The sequence below is a fragment of the Saccostrea echinata genome, unplaced genomic scaffold (genome assembly GCF_033153115.1).
Source record: "Saccostrea echinata isolate AGI-Se365-2 ecotype Australia unplaced genomic scaffold, CSIRO_AGI_Sech_v1 ptg000014l, whole genome shotgun sequence".
NCBI classification, from domain to species: domain Eukaryota; kingdom Metazoa; phylum Mollusca; class Bivalvia; order Ostreida; family Ostreidae; genus Saccostrea; species Saccostrea echinata.
The window spans coordinates 5279771-5306249 of record NW_026889763.1 but is presented as its reverse complement, the minus strand read 5'-3'; the positions used below and the strand labels follow the sequence as shown (position 1 = coordinate 5306249).

At 33.1% G+C, this 26479-nt stretch overlaps 1 protein-coding gene across 1 annotated transcript; it reads left to right on the top strand.

Moving 5' to 3' along the window:
* The first annotated feature begins 1652 nt into the window (after positions 1-1652).
* Positions 1653-26340, top strand: LOC133186664 (uncharacterized). Its single transcript, XM_061321911.1, has 17 exons — positions 1653-1763; positions 5211-5354; positions 5543-5774; positions 6349-6424; positions 8314-8481; positions 8846-9052; positions 12156-12444; positions 12894-13056; positions 18244-18350; positions 18854-18969; positions 19473-19570; positions 20053-20108; positions 20342-20553; positions 22092-22233; positions 23135-23347; positions 24756-25682; positions 25857-26340. Exons 1-17 carry the CDS (start codon positions 1670-1672, stop codon positions 26012-26014), a joined length of 3402 nt encoding a protein of 1133 aa, XP_061177895.1. The 5' UTR covers positions 1653-1669; the 3' UTR covers positions 26015-26340.
* Positions 26341-26479: the final 139 nt, after the last annotated feature.

Here is a 26479-nt window from a genome sequence, read left to right as displayed (position 1 = left end):
GGACCTCGGTTTATACGGTCTCATCCGAGCGGGCGACTAGTATTGTATTGTTATGCATATTGATAAGTAATACATGTATATTGATGCATAGTGTATTTATTCAAAAGTCAGTTTTAAGAGCAGAACGTGTATATAAGAATTATTGAAAAAATATATACTTGCACAAAAAATATATACTTGCATATATAAAATATTCTGTTCTATATGTAATACTGTGGAATTAATCGGATTCTTTCCTAGTTTATAGGTCGCCTGCGGAATTTCTAGAAACTAGTCTTAAACCTAATAATATCGAAAAAAAAAAAAAGGGAGAACGAGAATGGTAAAAGCAGAAATAACAAGCATTCTGAAAGTATTGCATTAGCAATACTAGTCCCCTACCGGCAAGTGTAATCTGGTTCCCGTTAAGAATTGAAAATGCCATAATTCCGTCAAAAATCAATGAAGCGGGGCGAAATGCAAACTTGATCTATAACTAATCAAGGTAAAGTCACATACCAAAAATCAGCTCAATATCTGAAAGCATTTAGAAGAAAATTGCAAAAACCCCTAAAAATTGAAAAGGCCGTAATTCCGTCAAAAATCAATGAAGCGGAACGAAATGCAAACTTGATCTGTAACTCATCAAGATACACCCACAAATCAGCTCAATATCTGCAAGCGTTTAGGAAAAAAGTGTGGAAAACCAAGAGGGACAGACAGACGGACGGACGGAGAGACTCAGAGGAAACCTACATGTATAGTCCCCTCCGGTTTCACCGGTAGGGGACTAAAAATGGTGTTGGAATAAAAAAAAATTCCCCGAATATAAATTAATTTTTTTAAATTGTATTTTTGAGTAAGAATATTTATTTCTCTTCCCGGAAATGTGACAGAGAGATCACTCAAAAGCACTTGCTCATAAATTGAGTTAGTCTAAGAATATTTATTTCTCCTCTCGGAAATGTGACAGAGAGATCACTCAAAAGCACTTGCTCATAAATTGTCTATAGCCTATTTTCTAACGTACGAGTTTTTCCTCATTGTCACCGAAAGTTCAATCCCTCCAATTTGTGAACTTTTACCTCCATTCTATATACATTAAGAATTTTTACATCAGTAAGAATTTATCTTATTTTTCCTTATAAGTTTTCAGGATCAGATTTCGGATCCTCAGAACAGAGTATCTATTTCGATTATGTTTAAGTTGCCATGGGTCATTTCTACAATTTATATCGCAATGCAGAGGTAAACGAATCTTCCGAACTGCATTATTAAGAAATTGGTAAATACGAGTATGGTATAAATTCTATCTTCAAAATGACAAAAAAGATTCACGTATACATAGACATCATGGATGCTTATTCCTCCGTGGCACCTGATCGATCCCACCTCTGTTTTCAGAAGTCTGTGTTGGCTCTGCTCACAATTTGTATTGTTAAAAATGGAATATTGGACAAGATCACTGTTCATTATCTTAACACTTCATTTATAATATAGTACTACTACAGTACTACAATATAGTACTACTCCACTAGGGACAAAACTAGAACAAGGCAAAATGGTGATGAAACACGAATGAATTAAGCCGGAAGTCAGAACACAATTTTCCGTGATATACGAGTCGACATATAAAACGCTCATCCCTCCTTGTAAAGATGATTTTGTCGCGCACTGTGGCTGAAATACAATGACGACTGGGCACTACATAATTCCGCTATTTATTTTCATTGGAGCTTTAGACAACGTAAATTTGCAGGCAGTTAATACTAGTCTTGCGTCTCGTAAGTTTTCTTGTCTATATTGATAATATTTTCAATTGCCCTCATTTCAAATATTTCCTTATCTTAATTATCAATTTATCATAATTTGTTAAGGGGGATTCATTTTGCGAAGAGATTTAATATACATCTATCTAGTATGCCTCTTTTTCGCCAAATTTGAAAAAGACTTTAGTTCAAACTATTTCAAAACATTCGATTTTTCACGAAATTCTAACTTATAAATTAGTCACTCTCAGAACGTCAATTTTTTTTTTAGGAATAACAATTATTTTTATTAGGTCTTACAACAGTAAAAAGTATGGGGGGGACCAGCATCTTTAGAAAGGAAAATAAAAAATATACTAGAGCAAACTACTGTACTAAGAAAAAAAGTCCCCCCCCCCCGCGTTTTACGGGTCTGTCTATCATCGTCAAATCAATTTTCATATTATAGTAATAGGTCTTGTGCTTAATTATAATTATGTATATAAAGCCAATTCAACTTTGTGCATCTATATATGTTCTATTGAGGCTATAGGTGTTGTGCTTATTTATTATATAACAGGCAATTCAACTTTATGAACATGTATGGTCCATTTAGGATATTTCCGACTTAGTGGGGAATATTCATGAACTGTATCAAAATGAATGAAACAAAATTAATTCCATGTATGAGAGTCTGTAACGAAGAGGGGGAAAAGCATGGTTTTTTGTTGACTTAAGTCCAATACATATGTTTTCTACATGTTGTCCTTTGCAATGGGATCTCTTAAAAAGGGATTTATAACGGTTACTTGAAGAGAAGAAGACTATTAACTTAGATAGTATTGTAACGACCCTCAGACAAACTGTCAAGTTCTTCTCTGCTTTTTACTTTTAACTTTTCTAAAGTTTGAAAATGTTCGAAGTATAATCTGCTTGATGAACATGACGGCGACAAGACAAATTCATTTAAAGTAATCATTTTATGTTACGAATTACTGCGTTTGGCTAGAGTGAGACAAGATCTTATGAATCAGTGATAATCACTTAATTTGGTAAATATTTCCTCCTTTTAAAATGAAGAACTAGTTTCCGTGAAACCTATTGAAATGTTTTCTCTATTTTGCATTAATGTTCACGTGCTGGCACTATAACAATATAGAAGGGTTAAGATTGAAGCACCTCTTACATACATTATACATGATAACTGATTGTTTCTCGCAAGGAAGCTATGAGGGTTATATGTAGTCCTAATCGAACAGTCAACCATTTTGAGATTTTTCGCCAAAATGGAATGTTAAAAAAATCATTTAAAGAAATTAACAAAACGAAAAGAGGAATATTAGTTTATTACTGAAAGATGGCAGCAAAAATAAAAGGAGAAATAAATCGAGAAACAGCGCGTTTTTTGTGCACAATAAATATACATTTTTTTTCAATGGCACTGTAGCACTCTTGTCGTCCATCCCAATTTTTGCAGACCAGCGAGCTACAGATCTGCAGCTATGAATGTAGCTGTTACAAATAATTCACAAAAATAAACGACTCAATCATGCTGTTGTTACATGTATATATTTCCCAAACTTGAAATTTGTACACATGAATTAGTTGGAAAAAATTCCTACATAGTACAACAGATGCAAGTACCTTCCTCGTTTACCGGTATTTGAAATTTGTCAAATTCAGTTCACCTGTGTTCTATAGTAAAGAAGGATACCAGATATTTGTTTCTATGTAATATTTTAATTTTGATTCGATAGAGCTAAAAATAAGTGTTAGATTTCGACAGAATATCGTGTTTTATTTGAGCACTGATTAGTGGGATCACGGTTCAAACTTGCGAGTTAGATCCATTTTCTACATTACTTCCCCAAGTAATGCGATTAACACAGTAATAATTATGTTAATCGTTAAATATGTTAAATAATAATTAAATAATTTACGTTGATAATAATTTTATTTGCAATTTCAACGTACAGTAAGAGTCAGGAGTACTGCAAAACAATACATGTATATTCGAGAAGTGTTTAAATCAGATGTGGATACTAAAAAACTCCAAGAAACCTTTATAAAATTTGAAATTTACCAAAATCACTAACATCAACGCGTCCCACTTTTCAACACTTTATACAACCATTCCCCACGACAAATTAAAGTCCAATCTTGTTGGCATCATAGACAGCTGCTTTTTTCAATAAAAATGAAACTTGTAAATTTACTTACCTTGTCACTGGTCATTTGCAAAATTTTTCTGTTAAAACATTCAGTTCACACAAGAACTTCGAAGTTGATACTAAAAAGATGCTAACTGACAATATCTACGCAGTTTTTGGATCAAGTCTTTCAACAATCTGTTGGAATTTCCATGGATGCCAATGGGGCCCCCTTATTAGCACTTATTGTTGTATTCATATGAATCAGAATTTATCAAAAATCTTCTACTAGAAGAAAATACTTGCTGTGGCCTTCAACTCGATAATTAGATCTATCGACGACGTATTATCAAAGAACAATAGTTACTCACATTCATATGTCGACTCTATATAACCCAGTGAACTTGAAATAAAAGAGTCTGACACATCTGTTTCATATTTGGATATTTTATTAGAAAAAGACGTTAATGGTAATGGTAATCTAACAACAAAACTTTAAGATAAACGTGATGACTTCAACTTATCTCTCGTCAACTTCCCTTATTTATGTAGCAATATACCCTCATCACCTGTATATGGAGTGAATGTCTCCTAGTTGATTCGATACGCAAGAGTATGCTCTACCTACGAACATTTCGAAAACGAGACAAGCTATTGATAAACAAGTAGATGAAACAAGGATATCAATGGTCTTGTTTAAAGTCAACGAGACTGTTGGTGTCCTCGTTTAAAGTCACCTTGACCTTATGCACCACTGGGAGCAAAGAGGATAGGTTTAAGTCAACATTTGGAAAATGGCCTCGTCGGCAAATACAATCTATCATTTAATCAAATTCTGACTGACGAGTTTCATACTAATTGTTAGGCCAATATTTACACACTGAATTGTCTACGGATTTTTTCCGTTTGCCCCATCATGACAAGGAGCATACTGCGATTGTGAACGATCGACAGGGTATGCCCACTCGTCCATAGCACCTGATCCCACCCTGATGATTTAGACGTCCGTGTTTGCTCTGATCCCGATTTGTTTCAATTGACTTTTGAGCTTGATTACAGTTCGTTATCTCCATATTTCAGATATATCGCATTACTGGTATTGTGATTTTTGGTCAATTGTATCTCAAATGTTCTTAATTAATCTCTAATCAGGTATAGAAGTTTAAAAAAAATGTCGAAAATATCGAAAGTAAAAAAAAAAACACGATACATTGATATATATTATCATTTTCTATTTGCCATTGGGATCCTATTCAAAGCCTATTTACATGTATATGCTCAAATTCTAAACTAGTTCATGTATGTTGAAATGAATTTGAAATTTGAATTTCAGTCTCTTTGGATGAGTTGGTGAGTGGATTTCGTTTCCAGCAATTGCAACTTTCAACAACAATGATGAACGCTAGTATTCATGCGAGACTTCCCGAGAAATTAGCTTCAGCAGAGGCTCAAGAGGCGGATCAAAGGGAAGCAAAAGGTCTTAATTATCAGAAACGAATAATAATTTTAAGCGTCTTTATCCTGATAATGGATGTCTGATGAATAGAAAGATTTTTTTTCATATTTTGTCCGAGAAATTAGATTTTTTTATCGATATTATTCTGATTCATAAATTAAGATTTTCACTTGCAATTAATATTGATTTTTAAAACCTTATTCTTCTAGCATTCAGAGCCTTTCATGAAGCGCAGACTCCATTTATTGCTACAACGTCACGGTACAACTTAGGATACATAGGTCGTGGCTATGATTTATTTAAGGGGAATCCCCTCAGTGATGACGGAGTGGTGGATCAAGGATTTCGCCTCCCAATAATGGAATTACCCTATACCCACAAGTTTACTGCGGACGGAGAATATCGGATCCCCGACAATGTTGATGTCATTGCAGAATCAAGGTAATTGATTGATTGCCTTATCCACTTACATGTGGTATGTATTTGATTTGAATTTTTTATTTGAATTGCTTTAATATAAATTGGAATAGAACCCTCTACAAATAAGTAACAGAAAAAGAAAAGAAACATTTAGGATAAACTTATTGAGAACGCTGATGAAAGGATAGTAATATGATATAAAATTATAAAGTAAGAACTGTATTACAGTCAAACCGTGTTATCTCAAACTCGGTGGGACCCTGAAAAAATTACGAGCTACTGAGGTTAAATGAATAAAGAAAAATTAGTTGGGACATTCACCAAACTTCGACAAAACCAATGTATTCAAAATATTCTGTTTTAATAGAGGCTTTAATATTAGATTTTGCATAAAGTGAGAGAAAACAAAGAATAATGAAAAAAATCAATTTTTGAAAGAATTAAAGGAATTTTGCTTGAGTATGTCTAAAAAAAAAATTATCTGGATTTTGTATTCAAGATATCGAGGTTCGAGATTCCGAATTCAATTGTATTTAATTTACATAAAAATCGATGTTTAAAAGACACCAACGGTTCTTTTTTTGTCCTTTTACAGTGCCAAGTTTGGATCCTCTCTCTATTCTCTGCAGTCCGAGTCTGACTACAAAAGCATGTTGAGTGTGGATGCCTCGGTATATTTTATATTTGATTTTATCTACTTTTCTTTTTGTTCTTAAATAGCATGGGTCATATTAATTTTATTCTTTTCTTGCTCTCTCTCTCTCTCTCTCTCTCTCTCTCTCTCTCTCTCTGGACGGGATGGTATGATTTTGTATGAGAACTATATTTAACGATGGCCGATATGAGCCGTCAAATTACAAATAAGAGTAACTCTATTATGTACGCAGAATTAATTGACTTTAAAATTAGCAGTAATACCTGTATCATTTTGTACATGTACATCTTTGTCAATGACAAAACGCTTGTACTTGTAATGTACAAATCTTGAGACAAAATACGTTTGAAACTACTTAACATTCCTCAGATTTATTGGGGAGATTATCTGTAAACTTAGAAAGGGTTTAAAACAAAAACACGTGTGTGTGTGTGTGTGTGTGTTTTTTTTTTTGGGGGGGGGGGTGTTAAATAAATGCTTATTTTTAATGAAATTAAAAAGAGCAAGACTGTGTGTACTTTCACGTACGTCGTATGAGATCACGACTCTCGGATTTATTCCATCAAAGAATATTTTGTAAGTGTCTTTATTCAGATTCCTCGTGTTTTTGTTTGATTTAAATCCCTTTCACGACAACGCAATATTGAAATTCATTCTTAGGCCTCGAATACTAGTTAAAGATTCCAGAGAAAATGAAGCTGAATCTTTAAGTAAGAAGTTTATTCATTTCCTCATTCTATTATTTTCCTTGTTCCAATGAAAAAAAAATAAAGGAGAAAAAATATTAATGGAACAAGGGAAAGAGTAAAAACAAACTTCTTACTTACGCAGATCATCGAGCGGCAATCTTTCATCTGAAGGGAAGGGAAATACTAGAGATGCAGCTTCATTATAACAAGTATTTTGGGACCCACGAATGAATTTTAATATTGCGTTGTCGATAAGGAAATTAAAATCAAACCAAAACACGAGGAATCTGAATAAAGACACTGACAAAATATTCTTTTATGGAAAAATTTGAATGTTGAGGTCTCATACGACGTATGTGAAAGTAAAAATAATCTCGCTGCGTTTTATGATTATTAAAAATAAGGAATACAGCATTTATTTAACAACAACAAAAAGAGGGAGGAGAAAAGAAGAAAAGAGAAGAAAACCAGACACATGTATTTTTGTTTAAAACCCTTTCTAAGTTTACAGGTAATCTCCCCAATAAATCTGAGGAATGTTAAGTAGTTTCAAATGTATTTTGTCTCAAGATTTGTACATGTACAAATTCATATTACAAGTACAAGCATTTTGTCATTGACAAAGATGTACATGTACAAAATGATATAGGTATTACTGCTAAAGTCAATTAATTCTGCGTACATAATAGAGTTACTCTTACTTGTAATTTGACGGCTCCTATCGGCCATCGTAATATTTGATAGCCCTGTAAAAATTTTACAAGAGCAGAATTAATTGCCAAGTTGCGAATATTTCATTTCAATTTTTAGCTGAAATTAAAATATTTTAAAGAAATATTACATCTTGACAAGTAACCCCTTCTTATTAGACATAGATCTATTCACATAATTTGTTAAATGAAAACTTTCTTTTTGTAGAACTAAAATACAAGCATCAAAATATATTACAAAAAAGTCAATAATCATAGTTCATTTACCGAGGAAGAAGCAGGATGTAACATGAGTCAAAAAAAAATCTTTTTGTTAAACTTAAGCTAGCTTCAAACTGCGAAATAAGAATAAATTATAAATCTCCAAAAAAAATTTACTTGAGAAATATTTGGCGGGAAATGAATGGATTACAATATTTTGTATTTTGAATTCAAGTTTAATAAATGAATATATTCTTTTTCTTATCATGAAAAAAATATTTAAGAAAACTTAACTTTTTTGAAAGGTAAATGCTGCAGGAGGAGGTTGGGGAGTTAGTGCCAGCTTCAGTGCCAGTGCATCTTATCAAAAAAATACACGGGAAATTCAAAAAGGGGAGACAACTACCTTAAGCATCGTGAGTCGTGCTGTGGTATATAGAGCTAGGATGTCCGAGACATCAAAAGTATCGAAGGTAAAATATCTTAAGTCTTTTGGAAGGTTGTGAATGTTAAGCTATGAACAAGATATCTATATAATAACGGAACTGCAAAATTAGTTAATGCTCCTCTCCACCAAACAAAAAAGGAAGAAAATGTATTTATATCTTTTAGAAAGTTAGCTTTTAGTAGACTGTTATCTAAATGCAAAATACATACTTGAATTAGTTGCTTTACTCTTTCAATATCTCTTGCTCAAATTAAAGATTTTTTTTTTCAAAAAATACTGAAGACACTTTTGGCAGACATTTCCATAAGCCTTAGGATGTCTTGATGATTAAAGACATTTATGATATATGTAATACATATCGAATCATGATCGGGCTTCACTTTTGCTAGGTAAATGAATACTTTGAGAAAGCTGTCATGCTACTCCCTATGGAGAACTGTGAGGACGAATCGCTACAGGAAATGTACCTTAATTTTATACGCGAGTTTGGAACCCATTATACAACCCAGGTAGTCATGGGAGCTAAAGCGGTTCAACAGCTCACCTTTGCCAAATCCGACCTCTCAAAACTGGAATCAGAAGGAATAGGTGTTAAGGTGAATATGGTTTTCCTAAAGAAGAACACGACTTTAATAAATAAAGAAAATAATACATTCTATACTACGGTATGCTTTATATTTAATTATTATATGATTGAATAAATCCTATCTCTGTGATTGGCCGTATCCAAATTTGTAGAAAAAATACTAAGTTACTTTCACTTATATGTGACCTTCCAGGTGAACATAGGGAATTATTTTCTCAACATTGGATTAACAAGCAAATTCAAAGAATTATAGTCCCCCGCTTTTGGTGCGTTAGTGGATGGGATGCCTAAATTTATGGCATATTGTAACTATCCTGTAGCTGTCTTGTTTGTGTGTCCTGTCTTGTTTGTCCATTATACAAAAAAAGACATAATTATTAAATTAATAACAGTTATGGCTAAGATTCTAGCTTCTCAAAACTACATCAAACTTCAAGATCAAGGTTATGAGGTCAAATATCATAATACAATCCACAAGGTCTTGTCACAAGTAATGCACATGTAAAAAAAAATATCAAAAACCAGAGTATACAATCGGAAAGGTCTTGAAACAGGTAATGCACATGTCAAATGTAAATGCCATATCTTCTCTCAGTCAAAAGTTATTAGCAATGTTAATTTTTTTTTAAAAGTAGGTCAAACTTCAAGGTCAAGGTCATGAGATCAAAAATCATAGTACATTTGGAAATACTTGTCACAGATAATGCACGTCGTGTCCAATATGAATGCCCTATCTTCGCTCCTTCAAAAGTTGGCAACACTGATGAAATGTTTGATAGATAGGTCAAACTTGAAGGTCAAGGTCACTGGGTCAAATATCAAAGCACATTCGGAAACATTTTGACACAGGTAATGCACTTGTCAAATATGAAAGTCCTGTCTTATGTCATTCAAAAGTAATCACCAAAGTTATTTTTTTTAAGTAGGTCAAAAAGAAGATCAAGGTCAATAGATCAAAAATCATAGCATGCTCAGAAACACCTTCTCACTGGTTATGCACATGTCAAATGTGAAAGCCTTACTTATTCTCAATCAAAAGTTATAAGCAAAGATATTACATTTCGAAAAGTATGTTAAACTTCAAGGTCACGGGATCAAGGGGTCAAAAACGATAGTAAGTTTGGAAAGGTCATGTCACAGGTGATGCACTTGTCAAATATGAAAGCCCTTTCTCTTCTCAATAAAAATTTATCAGCAAAGATAACATTTTTGAAAAGTTGGTCAAAGTCACGGGGTCAAAAATCATAGTATATTTGGAAAGGTCTTGTCACGGGTTATATACATATGTAATATGAAAGCCCTATCTTTTCTCATTCAAAAGTTATTACCAATTTAAAGTACTGTTTAATTTTTTGAAAAAGTAAGTCAAACTTCAAAGTCAAGGTCACGGGGTCAAAAATCATAGTATATTTGGAAAGGTCTTTCACAGGTACATGTAATGTACATGTGAAATATGAAAGCCATATCTCTTCTCATTTAAAAGTTATGACCAAGGTTAAAGTTTTTGTGACAGACAGACTTACAGACGGACAGCTAAACAGACGGACTGACAGACTGATAGACAGACGAATGAGATTTAATGTTCCCTTGCTTTCACGAAAGCGGGGAACAAAAATACATCGGAAATTTCCTACAATGTAATTGATACAAACAGTTCTGGAAAGTTATTTAACTTGCATCTGACTTCCACTCAGATGAACATAGCATTCAGGCACATAAAATCAGGGATGTGGTGGGATAGGGTGGGGGTGCTTGGGGCCTGCCCCTCACCATACTTTTTCTGAACATATTTTTTTGCCCCCTGCTTTCGCGAAAGCGAGGAGACATTTAATTTCATTCGTCTGTCTGTCAGTCTGTCTGTCTCAAAAACTTTAACCTTGGTCATAACATTTGAATGAGAAGAGATAAGGCTCTCGTATTTCACATATACATTACCTGTGACAAGATCTTTCCTAATAACCTACGGTTTTTGACCCCGTGACCTTGTACTTGAAGTTTGGCCTACTTTCAAAAAATTTATCTTTGCTTATAACTTTTGAATGAGAAGAGATAAAGCTTTCAAAGTTGACATGCGCATTACCTGCGACAAGACCTTTCGAAATATAATATTTTTCTCGTGACCTTGAACTTGAAGTTTGACCTACTCTTCAACAATTTTAACATTACATTAAATTGGTCATAACATTTGAATGAGAAAAGATAGGGCGTTCATATTTGACATGTAAAACTTGTGACCGTCAAGTTTGATCTTATTTTCATACATTTTATCAGCGTTCCCAACTTTTGAAGGAGCGAAGATAGGCATTTATACTTGACATGTGCATTACCTGTGACAAGTATTTCCAAGTGTACTATGATTTTAACCCCATGACCTTGAAGTTTGACCTACTTTTCAAAAATTTTAACATTGCTGATAATTTTTGATTGAGAAATGATATGGCATTTACATTTAACATGTGCATTACCTGTTTCAAGACCTTTCCGACTGTTTACTCTTTTTGATATTTTTTCACATATGCATTAATTGTGACAAGATCTTTCGGACTGTATTACGATATTTGACCTCATTGACCTCAAGACTTTGATCTTGAATTTGATATAGTTTTGAGAAGCATGGATTGCTTAACGAGTTTGTGTTTTTTAATCATTGGATCATATGATAAAGCAGTTATTGCTTTTTTCAGTCGATACGATGATTTAGCCACCTTCAAAGTGCAATTTTTACCTCGCCCTTCCGGCTCGGTGAATACTGTACTCCTCATGTGTCTAAATCATCGTATTGACCTCATAAACAGCAATAATTGTATAATATTCAGACTTCTTATGTAGTGAAGATAAATATTATATAGACTTTTAAATACAACATATCTTTACATTGTTAACAGGAGCGTTTTTGGTCTACGGTATAAAAAATCACAGTGCTCTGATTTTTTGATTTTAGATGTGACTAAATACATGCATTTTGTACATTAAATATTTACTATATTTTTCCGTTGCTTTTCAACATATTTCTCGGACAGCAACGAATTGTATTACTTTTTCACACCGCAGTATTATTTTAAATTTGGAGCAGTGTATCAGCCCTTAATTTTTAACAAACTCTATAATATAAGGTTGCTGCACAAGCTTCGTTCAGTGGTTTCGGCGCCTCTGGCGGTGGGGGATTTAGTGTCGGGGTCAACTCCAAAAGTGAGTCAAAAGAGCGTGTGCAAAATACCAACAAAGAACAATATGAATACTACATTGGTGGGAATCCCCCAGCCGGGGATTTTTCTTCCGGAAGTACCGAGAGTTTACGAGAATGGGCGAGATCTGCAGACGAGAAACCCGTACCAATTCAGTACAAGATGACCTCCATCGAGACGCTCTTGAAGCCTGGATACTTTAAAGATATTACTTATGGTATATAAATCATAACAAGAATAAAGTGTCTGAGTGTAATAAGCTTTCGTTATGGTTGTTTGATTAGTTTGAATAAGATGAATGATTCTTTTCGCTGTCCATGCTTCGTAATATACTTTTTTGACACTAAAATTGTTTTTTTTTTTTGGAAAATCTTCTAAATAAAAAGATATCTTTATGACAAAATCATGCTTTATATGACCAGTGTGTATTTTCTATTAAAAAAAAAAGATCCAGAAAAATAAAAATGATATAGGGAAAAGTTTTTTAGCTTTAAAAATTAATCGCTTGAAACAAGCTGAATGGAGCTGATTTTGATACAGACCTTCCTGTGCTGATCGTGTGCTTATAAATAGTCATTCAATGTTTACAAATTTACAGAATTCACAGATTTAAAACTAAAAAAAACTTGATTATTCATGAAAGGGGAATGTTATCTTCTATTTAAGGTTTGTTTGAAAGACGTCAGTGTTTACGTAGAGCCCTGTATACTTACTGTAAAGAGACGGTGTCTCCTTCCAAGTGTAACCCCCCTGACGGTACTTCCACGACCATCACGTCACGACGTAAAAGACAAGCCGAGAATATGGAAAGTGACAACGATGGAATAAAGTAAGAAACTCTGTACAATATACATAAGTATGAAATTTCCATAATTTATGTTTTATTATAGCAGCACTTTCATATATTATTACTTATCGAGTTTTCATTTTTGTCATGTGACTATTTAAGGGTTTTAACATAAAAACCTCCTCTAACATTTTAAACAGAAATAAATAAACAATTCGTCTTTCAGAATATGATTGGATGTTTCGTAGATTTTCAATAAGGTATCGAAAGTATAGAAAGGAGATGGGCGAACATAGCGTGCAGAAAGCCTATAGCTTCAGAAATATAAAAATCATATTCAGTTTGTGAATTTAATATTTAGAGTAAAGTTCTCATTATTGAAATTTATGAAATTGTGATAAACAAAACTTTTCTGAGGAAATTTTCTCGGCAAAATTTATTCTTTTATTTAAAAAAATTAATGTGGTATTTGTGGGGTTCGAACCCCCAGCAATAAAAATCCTGATTATCATTTTCTTTCGAGACTAGCACGCTAACCACTAGACTACACAAGTCCTGACGAACAGTGGCATTTAAATCATATTTGTGATATGACCCTTGACTTAATGGACTTCAAGTATTTCTCGAAAAGATGCGAATGTTATGTCATAAAAGTATATTTTTAAGGTATAGTGGGTCATTGCTCCATATTTTTGGTAATCAAAAAATGTATATTTTTATGCAAACTTTGAGGATTAACTTTCAAAAAGGTGGAGCGAAGACCCACTCATATCGAAAAATAGTGTTATAGTATGCGAAAATGACTCTCTTTGCCCGCTTAAGTGTGTGTCTAATACTTCACAGGCAAATAATTTCAATCTTTGGGGGATTTTTGCAAATTGTAGAGATTTTACATAAAATATATTTTAATGTTAGACGAAATATCAAGAAAAATTTTGATATAATTGAAATTTAATTTTTCAATTTCATGTTTGTCACACTATAGGCTTATCGCTCGTCATGTTCACCCATCTCCTTTTCAGCTTTGTGGCCAGTTGAGGGTCGAAAAATGAGAGAGTATTTCAAGCGACAATTACTAGTATAAACATGCGGATATCATTTTTTCATGACAGCATCTTGAAAATAGATTTTTTTGGTTTTTCGAAGTGTCAAAAACTTACTTGCGTGGATTGACTTAAGGATTCCGAAAGTGTCTTCTCGCTGTGAGTAGTCATATGTCAATGGTTTTCTGTAAAATGTCTTTAAAGTCCCTAATTCCTTACAAATCTATCATGTTGTAAATTTTGAATGTAGGGGGAGGGGGTAAATGAAAATATTACATGATCATGTAAATTTTGCATTTACAAGCAACTACTAAATTTAAAAATACAACATGATACATCACAAAAAAAGGAAATTGGTAATAAGAATGGATGTTGTAGGGCTAGTAGGTACAATTTGACGGTTCGCATTCATCTAAGATTATAATTTTCCGTTTACAGACTTTTTCTTAAATTACGTGTACTTATCACCAAGTTTCTTTTTCATATCTCAAAGAAAGAACTGCGAACGATAGTATTGTTCTCCCGCCTACCTCCAAGTTTTCAAAAGTTAACATATTTGAATGATTTTTTTATATTCATATGGATATTTATATGAATTTTCATAAAACATTACTTATTTAGGAAAACAAAGAGAGATAACTCTATAATTTTGGTAGAACCTGTGTTTTTGCACTACAGAAATCAACGGAAAAGGAAAATATTTTTAAAATATCCTTCCCCCAGTGAAAAAAATTCTTTTTTACGAGTAATATGGATTGTTATTTCACAAATTCATGCCAAAGCTTTTTGTGTTTCACGGGGGGGGGGGGATATATGTTTACAGACAAGAAACGACAAAATGCTCATTTTTTCACCAATTTCGAAGGGGTTTACATCTTAAACGTTGTATCTAATCAATTACATATGTTTAATTCTATATGCATGAAACATAAGAAAAGATTTAAAGAATATTTATCTATATTCAAGAATATTTTAAAATTTGCTGATGCTTTCAAGCCTGATTTCAATGGAAAACATCGTCTATTTGATAACGTATGGCGAAAAGCTCTATGGTATAAGCTATGTGCAAACAACATTAATGGAAATACGTACAATGTTATTACGAATATGTATAATCAAATCAAATCGAGAATAGTCTATGATAACAAAGTTACTGATTTTTTTTCACTGTGAAAATGGTGTCAGGCAAGGAGAAAATTTGTCATCTTTTTTATTTTCAATTTATTTAAATGACTTACAGAATTTTTTCCAGCAGAATATGACAATTGGTTTACCTTCTACATCTGTTATGTTTGAACAATATTTGAATGTATATTTGAAATTGTTTGCACTATTTTATGCCGATGACACCGTATTGATAGCTGAATCTGCACTAGGAGTGGGACGATCCACCGGTGCACCGATGCATCACAGTATTCACTTTGACGATCTACAGATCGATTCATCTAATTTAGTATCACGATACCTGACCGCACTTTTTTTTTAATTTCCAAAAATGTCCGGGTTTTAGAATCCGAAATTTTTAGTCCTTTAGTCTGTATCATCAAGACTTTTAAACAAACACAAATAAAGTACAAACGTCTTGCTGATACAGAATTCAAGATATAAGCGTCAAAATGGCGTCAGACACGCCGGATTATATTAAATTAACTAAAGATTTCTGATTAATTTTAATATAATTGACTGTAATTTGAGTCAAGAAACTTGAATTCACAGTTCATTTGTTGAATTAGTTTATTTTCATACACTGTTATGTTCCAAATTAAATGTTCTAAAAAAAAATTTCTAGTTTTATTTGGTTTTAAATGTATCGTGATATGTATCGTATCGCACCTAAGGTATCATGATATGTATCGGATCGGCTAAGTTCAGTATCGTCCCAGCCCTAATCTGCACAACACTTACAAGCAAAAATTAATTGTTTTGAAAAATATTGCAGAAAATGGAATTTGAAGATAAATATTAACAAAACAAAGGTAAATGAAATTAATTATTTGGGTATTTTATTTAGCGCATTGGGTCCATTAAAGGAAGCAAAACAGAAACAAGTTGATAAAGCAAATAAAGCAATATTTGAAATTCTTAAGAAAGGTCGCTTACATAATCTATCAATACGGTGTCAGTTAGACCTGTTTGATAAAATTGTTCAGCCTATATTGCTGTACGGATGTGAAGTATGGGGATTTTCGAACAATGCAATTGTAGACAGAGTACATCTAAAAGTTTGTAAATTACTTCTTAACCTTAAACAATCTACTCCGGACTGTATGGTGTTTGGTGAACTCGGTCGACATCCAATGTCCATTGAAATACAAACGCGTATTATTTCATATTGGTGCAAACTTAAACTTGGAAAGGAAACAAAAATATCAAGCCTACTGTTCAAATTAAGTGATATCGTAAATTAAAAGACGAAGATTGCTTGACTATATAATGTCTTGAATATTTTAAACAACTGTGGACTTTCAAATATTTGGCAAAGTCAGACCTTTAATCCAAATTGGTTGAGATCGAAAGTAAAACTTACTTTACTTGATCAATTTAAATAAAAATGGAATTCGGATGTTCAAAATTTATCAAAGACTCTAAATTACAGAATAAACAAAGAAGAACTAAAATTTGAAAAATACTTGGATATTCTATCCCGAAAAGATGCCATTATTTTTTGCAAATTTCGTACTTGTAATCATTATTTACCGATTGAAAGTGGACACTGGCTAAATGAACCAGGAGAAACTAGATTATGTAAGAAATGTCATTTAAATGAAATAGGAGATGAATTCCATTACATATTAAACTGTACGTCAGTGATACACGAAAGAAATAAATGTTTATCGCAAAACAATTACTGTTTAAAAATACAATTGTGAAGAGATTAATAAATTCAGTTCAGTTCTACCCCCTTATAAAAAGAGCTGGAATGAAGAATAATTAACTATTTCACACTGTTATTAAAATTATTAATCAATTACTATTGAACTCTTCTTTGCATTAATAAAAATTTTACGGCCAAATTGCCATTAGTATTGAATTAAATGGGTGTAAAATGTAGGCGGGAATCGAGAGTTAGCGTGCGTGGTTCTTACATGTTTTCATCATACAGATTATTATTTTTTGCATTGTATGAATTTCTGACCTTGATCTTTGGTTTCTGAAGTCAGATAAAGATTTGATACAAATTTTCAAACTTAAATAGCTGGCTTAAGTCATCATACCCCGGTATATAAATCATCTTACACAATATAGCGTATATATATTTACCATGACTTTAGATAATTTTTCTCAAAATCAATAGGTACTTTTTGGGTCATTTGGAGTTAAATTTCATTCGAATGGTAATTGACCTCAGAGGCATCATACGAAAAAAATTAAGTAATACAGATAAACTGACAGACAGACAGTAGGACAGATATACATATTCCTAAAAGAGGGGGACAAAAATCAATGATCTTGGTTGAAATATTTTGTGGGTATTTAGACTATTTACAAATAGGAAAGTCTGCTACTAATATGGCGAGTGATTCAGTAATGAGGTAGTATTTGTTACAACAATAAAAATAATAAATAATTCTTAATACTTAATTGATTTTAATTATAACATTTACACATTTAATTGATTTACTGGTGTGATTTACGGTACATAATTCTTCACCAATTTGAAGAATAATCATTCCTTGCTGATATAAACGCAATTCAGAGGTCAAGCTTCTGTAAACAGTGAAGCACACTTCTATTGTGACTATGTTCATTAACTAAAATACTATTATAAATACTTATTTCATAAAATAATATACAAAGATAAATGATTTATTATCATATTTTTATTTCGTTTGTAAGAATAACAATATATAGATATACATCTTTGAATCATGCTGTTCAGTGATCACTTTAGTGAATACGTTCATTAAAATGTTTTGAAAATTAAAACTTTTTTTTTTGTCTTTTCCTGTCAAACATTTGACAGCTGCGGGAAATGTAAAAATATGTTGTCTTGTTAAGTTATATTCCAAATTGAAAAAGAGAGAAATGTAGGAAAATTGATTAAAATATACTCACTTTTTAAGTAAACGTTTCCTTTATTCTTCATGAAGCTTAAGATGGAAAGAAATATAATTAAGATAACTGAATCATTATTCAGACATGTTACTGCTTCTCCAAAACATGAATATGGTTGGTTGACTTTCAGGTTTGGTGATTTTGTCACTCTTCGGAACAAAAATTCCCGTAAATACTTGGCGTTGTCCGCTTCCACGGGATACTTAAATGGGACAGTCACGAAACCACTTGTACAAGGTATGGAGGTGTAAGGGGGACATGGCTAAACATCTAGCGTCTACTTTAACTTAATATCTACCTTTTTGCAACTTAAACAAAGTTTTGCGTACTCAGTTGAAATGAAAGTGAGCAAGATGTGACAAGTTTTCGTGGAGTGCTTGAAAATGGAGTCTTGCATAATATAATTAAATTTTAAAAAAAAGATTTATTGATATATCCTGCCCAAAGATACATCTTGCTCAAAAGTAACAGCAGCTATTGGTTAAAGAAAGTGTGAAGAGAGAATTTAGTAATTTGAAATACATGTATTAAGAAACAATGACATGTATATGTATCGAGGTGTACACATTCTTAGATTACATATCATAATTTATACAAGTACGTATCACTATTGCAAAAAATAATATAATACAAGTATGTAAAATATTATAAATGAAATGGAAAAGAAAACTAATTGCTTTACATTATATAAAAAAAAAGTCCCTCTGTGTAATAGAGCATTTAGTTCCTGTTTTCAACAGTTAGCAGTATCACAAACTATGACGGACTCTTTCAAATCAAGTCGGGAGATGATGATTCCACAACACTAGGAACTCCATTAGTGTATGGTCAGAGTTTTAAACTTGTGTCGGTGGAGGTTTGTTCCATTTTTTAAAAAATATTTTGGTTCACAATTCTTGACTAGATGTTGTCTATGGGAAATCACTGCTATGTTTGCAAAAAAAATAGTACAGGATAAGGGTACATGTATATGATGATTAAAATAAATCAGTCTGAATAAGTCCATTTTCTACATTACATCCACAAACAATACATTGTTTGCAAAAAAACAAACAAACAAACAAAATAAACAAACAAACAAAAAGAAAATAACCGTTTACATAAAATAATACATAGTACATGTACAAGCTCTGAATTATCACTATTTTACTAAATCCCCAAAATCAGTTAAAAGTCTGCACACATTTCACAAAGAGTTTAAACGAATAAAAATATTGAAAACATTAAAAGTTAATATGATATGGTCAGTCCGACATATTTGTGGCGAGTTTTGTGAAGAAAAAAAAATGTTTCAAAATGAATCACTGCATGGATTGTCGCAAAATTATGAAATAATCAATTGATATGCATATTTTCAAGGGAGAAAATATGTTTACTGGAAGATTATTCATTGATGATGTGAGCAAAGCTTCAGCAAGTAAACTTAACACTGCCTATGAGGGGAAGGATGGTCGGAAGTAAGTTATATTTTCTTTTATTAATTATGGCTTTCAATTTTCAGACGCATTAAATCATAGAAGCTTAGTAATACCTCGATGAAACTTAAAAATCTCAAAATTAAAAAAAATATATAGATTCTGCGATAGAAATTTAAACTTACATTTTGAAGGTACATAAAAGATTTAATGCCGCTGATGTATGTAAGACTGAAAGTTTGAAAACTATCACAAACGTTTAATTACTCTTCACATGATTTTAATAATCTTTCACTTAAAAGTTTAATTATTCTTTGTATAATTTACTTACTCCTATATCAAAAGTTAGAAAAAACTCTTTACGAAATGATAAAGCGGTTTCATTTCTCATCGCACAAAAACTGTTGTCAACAGATCTTCCAGAAAAATGTCAAATTTAAACTCATCGTAAACATAAATTTAATTCACTATTCTTCTCACCAAAGTTTCGTTACACTTCTCAAAAGTTGAATTACTTTTCTCAGATTTTCAGCTCCAGGGGATATTACTGATTTCTCCATCTTCCTAAGATTGGACAAAGGTAAAACTTGGTTATTTATACATGTACATGTTTGTATCATTTTATCACCATGCTTCCATAAAGTGAATGTTTAGAATAAATAAGTATCATTACGCCTTTTATTTTGATGTATTATGTCTTAGTTGCAGATTTTAAATAACATTATTTTTTTTTCGTCTATCAGATCTAGAAATATAAGTTTAATGCTCACAATATACATGTATTTTTATTATTTTCCCCCTTCTGAATTTTAGATCGGTCCTATTTGATAAGTTTGCAGATACAATGCTCTAAAACTTACAAATCTTCAATACAATATCAAGTGAATCTGGAAGGAACAGAAGGGACTGCTAAGTTTCAAATGGAGAATATTTGTAGAAATAGATCTAGGTATAGTCGACTTTACTGGTATCACGGAGCCTTTGCTGACAAAGATATCGGTCAACTTCAGCGTGTCAGGTTTATGGTGTGTACATTCATACTGTTATTAACTTGCAAACGATACGAGCATTTTTACTACATGCCTTTATAGACGGATAAGTAATAATCCTCCTTTTAGTCGTCCGTGTGTCAATCAATCTGATTAAAATCAGGTCTTTGTTACGCTCCGAAATTCTGATAGTCGCTATACACTTTGTACACGCTCCGAAATTCTGATAGTCGCTGTACACTTTGTACACGCTTTGAAATTCTGATAGTCGCTGTACACTTTGTACAGCGCTGTACACTTTGTACAGCGACTATCAGAATTTCGGAGCGTAACAAAGACCTGATTTTAATCAGATTGTGTGTCAATGTGCGTGACTCAATTTTATTCACAAAACTCTCTCCTTGAACTTCATTGTAATGGTTCACAGATAGTTCAAATATAGTAATTTATGTAAAAACTAGTTTTACAGGTACTGTGAGCACCGAGCTCACTAAATGATACCCCCCACTTCCCATATGATTATAATGGCAAAGTCCTTGTTTTGCCATGGAAGACCCGAAATAAGTGTCAGATCAAAAAGTAAAATAGAAGGTGCACAATGATATTATGTAACAAAGATTCTGTGAAAGTCTCATTAAATTTCATCCAGTGGTATAAGAGGAGTTGCGGATAAGAGATGGGTACCCCAAAGCGTAACAGACGGACGTACGGCTAGAGGTACGGACGGACGGACGTACAGACGGACGGACAACCCGATCACTATATACCCTTCCACTTTTCAAGCGGGGGTATAATAACGAACAGCAATCAATATCATAAATCCAGTGAACGGGGCAAAACCCCAGAAGTGGGATCAGGGACCCGTTTTACAAAAGAACTTACGACTAAGACCAAAAACTTTAGTTGCTAGTAAAATCTTGCAAAATTCGTAATTCTGCTTTAAAATTATATTCATCATAATATCTTCCAAAATTCTCTTTAAAAAGATCAAAAAGATTTCCAAATTAATTTAAAAAAACAGAGTTATTTGCAAAGTTGAATTTATTGTCTTTGTCGTAAGCTCTTTAGTAAAACGGGGCCCAGGTGCCTATGAAGAGTAAACATCCCCTGTCGACCTGACACACCCGTCGACTATGTATTGATCAGTTACAGGGGTAATCCGTACTCATAATGGTATAAAAACTATGACCTTACTATTTGTATGAAAAACGTCAATTAAAATACGATGCAGCGAAGGAGATTGTATTTGTGAACAAGATTATCATAACGACCATAGAATTTGGGACATATTGACATTAAACGAGATTGTTGAAAACCTTGTACCATCAGCTTATTTGTCACTAATCTCTCTCTTTAAAAAATTGATCAAACTCAGAACATGCTCTTGAGTATCGAATCAAGTGGGAGACATAAACATACATAGGTGATCGTAGAATATTACTCTATAAATAGGTAAAGTTTACGATAAAGATGAAGTCATCCCTTTAATTTTTCCATATAGTCATGTTGCTTTATTGCTAAAAAAAATGAGTCGTAGTTGTTAACATGAACAGTCGTTTTATTTCAATCTAAAGGGCGATGGAACTGAACCAATCAAAGGGATTCAGATACGAATTGGACAGAACCGTAAAATTATTAGATTCAAAGTAATCGGCTTAAACTGTATTGGAAACGAATACAAGTTTCCTATGAGTCCAACAGAAAGGAAACCAGTTGGTATGTCTTTTTATCATTCCTGTTAATCCTTTTCAGAATTTTGAACTATATTTGCATTTTTCTTTAATCCGCTAAGGCGTGCAACACTAACGGATTAATTTACCTGGTGCATGCCTGTTTTTACGTCTGTTATATACCTTATACCCCTTTTGCTATAACTTTTGAGCTTTAAGAGGTAGGAATTTGATATTTTACCCATGTATTGCTTAGTATTATGGCTTTTTACAAAATAAAAGGATACTGATCTCGTGATCTTGAACTTCTTTTTCCTCCTCCCTTACCCGGCCGACGTCCTGAGGGAGATTGTGCCCAATATGCTTAATCTGTGGTATGCAATGGTGATAGTTTTTGAGCCCTTGGATCATTATTTTCAAAAAATCTAACTATACCAAATGATTAATTTTCACCTACCACACATTTCTGACAAGGAAAAAGTTTCTAGAATATGCAGTTATTAATTTAGGGTGGGGCTTATCCCCCTCGATCCGGTCCTTACTATTAAGAAAGTCCTGATAAAATTTCTGCTCTTAAACTCCTACTTACCAAATTTCTATGGGTTTTTATTTCATTTGCTTCTAGGACTCCGGAAATACTAAGCACTAGTCTTATTACCAATAAATTACATGTATTATTGCCTTTCTTAATCTGTAGCGAATAATGTCATGTGTGTTTGCTACGATATCTACACATATCTCTTTGATTGTGTCAAGAATAACAAAGACATTTTTAGCCATTTTCCTGTTACCATTGTGCGACTCTCTCTCTCTCTCTCTCTCTCTCTCTCTCTCAGAAATTAGTGCCATAACAATAGTGTATTAAAAAAATATATTTACACATGTACTTTCAACATCGATTTAACATAATAAAAATTGCATAAAAATATGAATGTTCTTTCTTTCAGAAATTGACATCTATCCAGCACAGTTCTCATTCCATAGCAAGACGCACCCGGCGGGGAGTATGGTCAGGCGACGGGATACGGTGTTTGTAGAGGTCGTGTCTGCTGTGGACAGAAAGTCCTTCTGGGGTCAACCAGTGTCACACTTACTGTCCAACAAGAACGGAAAGGTCTCCATAGAAGAAAAAGGACCAGTGCCCCACAAAGCCAAAACAGGTCAGATTTATTGAATACCATGTCAAGTATGAATACATACAGATATATATATATATAACGGATGTAAATAAAACTGTGTAAAATAGCTTTATATATAAAACATGTGATAAAAAGGATCTCCCATGGTTTGTGGTTATATACAAATGTATATGATTTTTTTATCCACAACCAAGCATTTTCAGTTGGGTCGTCACTACCAAAAATTCCTTGACAAGCAAACAAAAAAAAATTTTAATGGGTCATCAGATGTTAATGTGTTTTACGGTGTGAATGTTGAGGCGAGCGCAGTTGTCTATACACAGCTTACACTTGTAACGTTGATCTGCCTCTTCAAACTCCAAACTGCACGAGACACAATCAAGACTGTGACGTCACATGACGTCGGAATTTACAGAGACAGCCGAACGTCTGGTTGAACGAGACTATAGTTCTAACTGTCTGTTTGTCAGCAAAAACTGTAACCTTGTCCATATCTTTTGATTGGTTGGAGATATGGCTTTCGTATTTTACATGTGTATTTCTTGTGACAAGACCTTTCTTTGGGTACCATCATTTTGACCTTTTAACCTTGACCTTGGAGTTTGACATAGTTTTGCAAAATTTTACCCAATATTAACCTTGGCCACAACTTTTTAACGGTTGGAGCTAGGGCTTTTATCCTTCGCATATGTAATCCTTGTGATAAGACATTCCTATGGATACCAACAACTTTGACCCTTTGACCTTGACCTGGGGGTTTGACCTACTTTTGGAAAACTTTAACCTTGGTCATAACTTTTGAACAGTTGGTGCTAGGGTTTTCATATTTACCATGTCTATTCCTTGTGACAACACCTTCCTCTGGATACCAACAACTTTGACCCTTTGACCTTGACCTAGGAGTTTGACCTACTTTTGAAAAACTTTAACCTTGGTGATAAGTGATAACTTTTGAATAACTGGTGCTACGGCTTTCATATTTCACATGTGTAGTTTTGTGAGAAGGTCTTTCCTTGCGCATCATTAATTTTGACCATTTGACCTTGATGTTTGACTTACTTTTGAAAAAACTTTAACCTTTTCCATATCTTTTCAATGGTTGCTGCTAGGGCATATTTCATAGGTATATTCTTCGAGACAAGACCTTACTTTGGGTACCAAAATATTTGATCTGCATTTTAGAAAGTTTAACCTTTGCTATAAGTTGCCATACGGGAGCATCAGTGTTTCACAAACACATCTTGTTTTTTTTTAAATATCAAGATAATAAATTATTATGATTTAAGTAATCTGGCAAGTATTAGAGAGTATAGAATAAAGCATAATAAACAGACTCATAGTTCTAAGAACATGTAGTATACCTTAAACTTTGAAAATGCTTGCTTTCCTTAACTTTTTATATTCTGACATAGTGATTTTTTTCTTACAGACTGCAATGGCATCATTTTCCCAGATAATGAGAGGCTCGGTGTCAGGTATAATCTTGAAAACCGCTACTTCGTGTCTTTTGGCGTCGATGTCATGATAACCACAGTTGCAATCAGGACCAAAAAGAGTTTTCAAGCAGATCAGTTTTACGTGGAATATATTGATAGAAATAGTCAAACTTTTCAAAAGTTACAAGACATTATAAGAAGCCCTAACACAGGAAATAGCAATAGTATGGTCATAAGATTTCCAAAAATGTACCTTTCAGCAATCCAAGTGTACGTGAACGGAGTGGTCGACTTCCCAGAAAATGTTAATAGCTTTTTGATTAGAGGTTGTCCTGGTGCTCTTGTAGAGGAGGCGCCTCAGGACACAACTGCGGAAGAATGGGACCTGAGGCTTAGTGAAAACCAGGTTCAGACCTATCCATTTTTACGGGTTATCACAACACAGTACAACGTGTCTAATTTTGATAGGGTTTTCCAAGAACTTGAAAAGCCTTTCTCCGTTCAAAATTACAGAAAGGAGATAATCCTAGAACCAAACCAGAGGGGATGCATGGTGGACCAGGACTTTGTCCAAAATTATCTGATGACCACCGACGAAATTGAAGGGCTGAAGTTTCAAAATACTCGGGTATACTCGTCAATGACAAGCGTGACTATCACGACTGATGTAATGGCCATGAATAAGATTCTGTACGAACAGAACATGCCAGCATTAGGTAGTCTGCTTCGTATGGCGGTACAGAGGTACCCCTGTAATTCCAGGGAAACAACAGTCTTCGCTTACCGTCAGTCTTCTGAAGAGGGAGCAGGCATGTCGACTACTGCTATTGCAGTGATAACCGTTTTAGCTATTTTGGTTGTAGCGGCGATAGCTTTGATGGTTATCTTTTTTGTGATAAGGCGTAATCGTGAAAAGACAGGTACAAATGCTTTATTTAGCAATATTTCTTTTACTGAGTTATGTTCCTCTGTCATGAAGCTTGATTTCTCGAAGTAAATACTATTTTTAGTTGAATCTACATATTTTTTCAGTTGAAAGACCTTGATTTCTCGGAGTAAATTACTATTTTTATTTGAACCTACATATTTTTCAGTTGAGAGACCTGATAGACATCCGATGATGGACAAAAATATCTATGTTGATGAGGGAGGAAATGAGGATAACATTTACACAAACAGGTCATTCGAGGATCCGAGGCTCCATCCGGAAGCCTCTCCTGCTATTCCTACACGACAGAGGCGGATGACATAAGTCTGACATAAGACTTATAATAGTATATAACCTCTCCCAAAACACATACACACACTCTTTAAAATATGGTGCCACTAACACTTTAAATGTACTTAAGGTTATGTTTGTTTTGATGTATTTAAAGTACAGTTGATATTTTTTTAATTGGCTCTTACATTTTACAAATATATGATAAAAAAATACATGTAACATTGCAAAAAGAAATTATATATACAATATTACTGATCAATATTGAACTACGTATATTTGTCTTATGAATGAGTATGTTTTAGGGTTAGTATATACAGTTTTGCTTTAAAATCAGTTTTCCAAATTTTCTGATAATACCTGCCAATCATTATAAAAAATCTTCTAGTTTTCTAATACTACGTATACAATATATAGATTTTTTAATATATATATTTTTTCCGTAACATTTTTCTAAAGACCATGAAATCTAAATTACATTCATTATTTTCTTGTGCA

Bases quoted from the DNA above. Each gene is read 5' to 3' on its own strand.
- LOC133186664 (XM_061321911.1), top strand. From the start codon at position 1,670: ATGACGACTGGGCACTACATAATTCCGCTATTTATTTTCATTGGAGCT. The intron at 18,351-18,853 runs GTATGGAGGTGT...TGTTTTCAACAG, and splicing joins CACGAAACCACTTGTACAAG to TTAGCAGTATCACAAACTAT. The intron at 22,234-23,134 runs GTATGTCTTTTT...TCTTTCTTTCAG, and splicing joins AACAGAAAGGAAACCAGTTG to AAATTGACATCTATCCAGCA.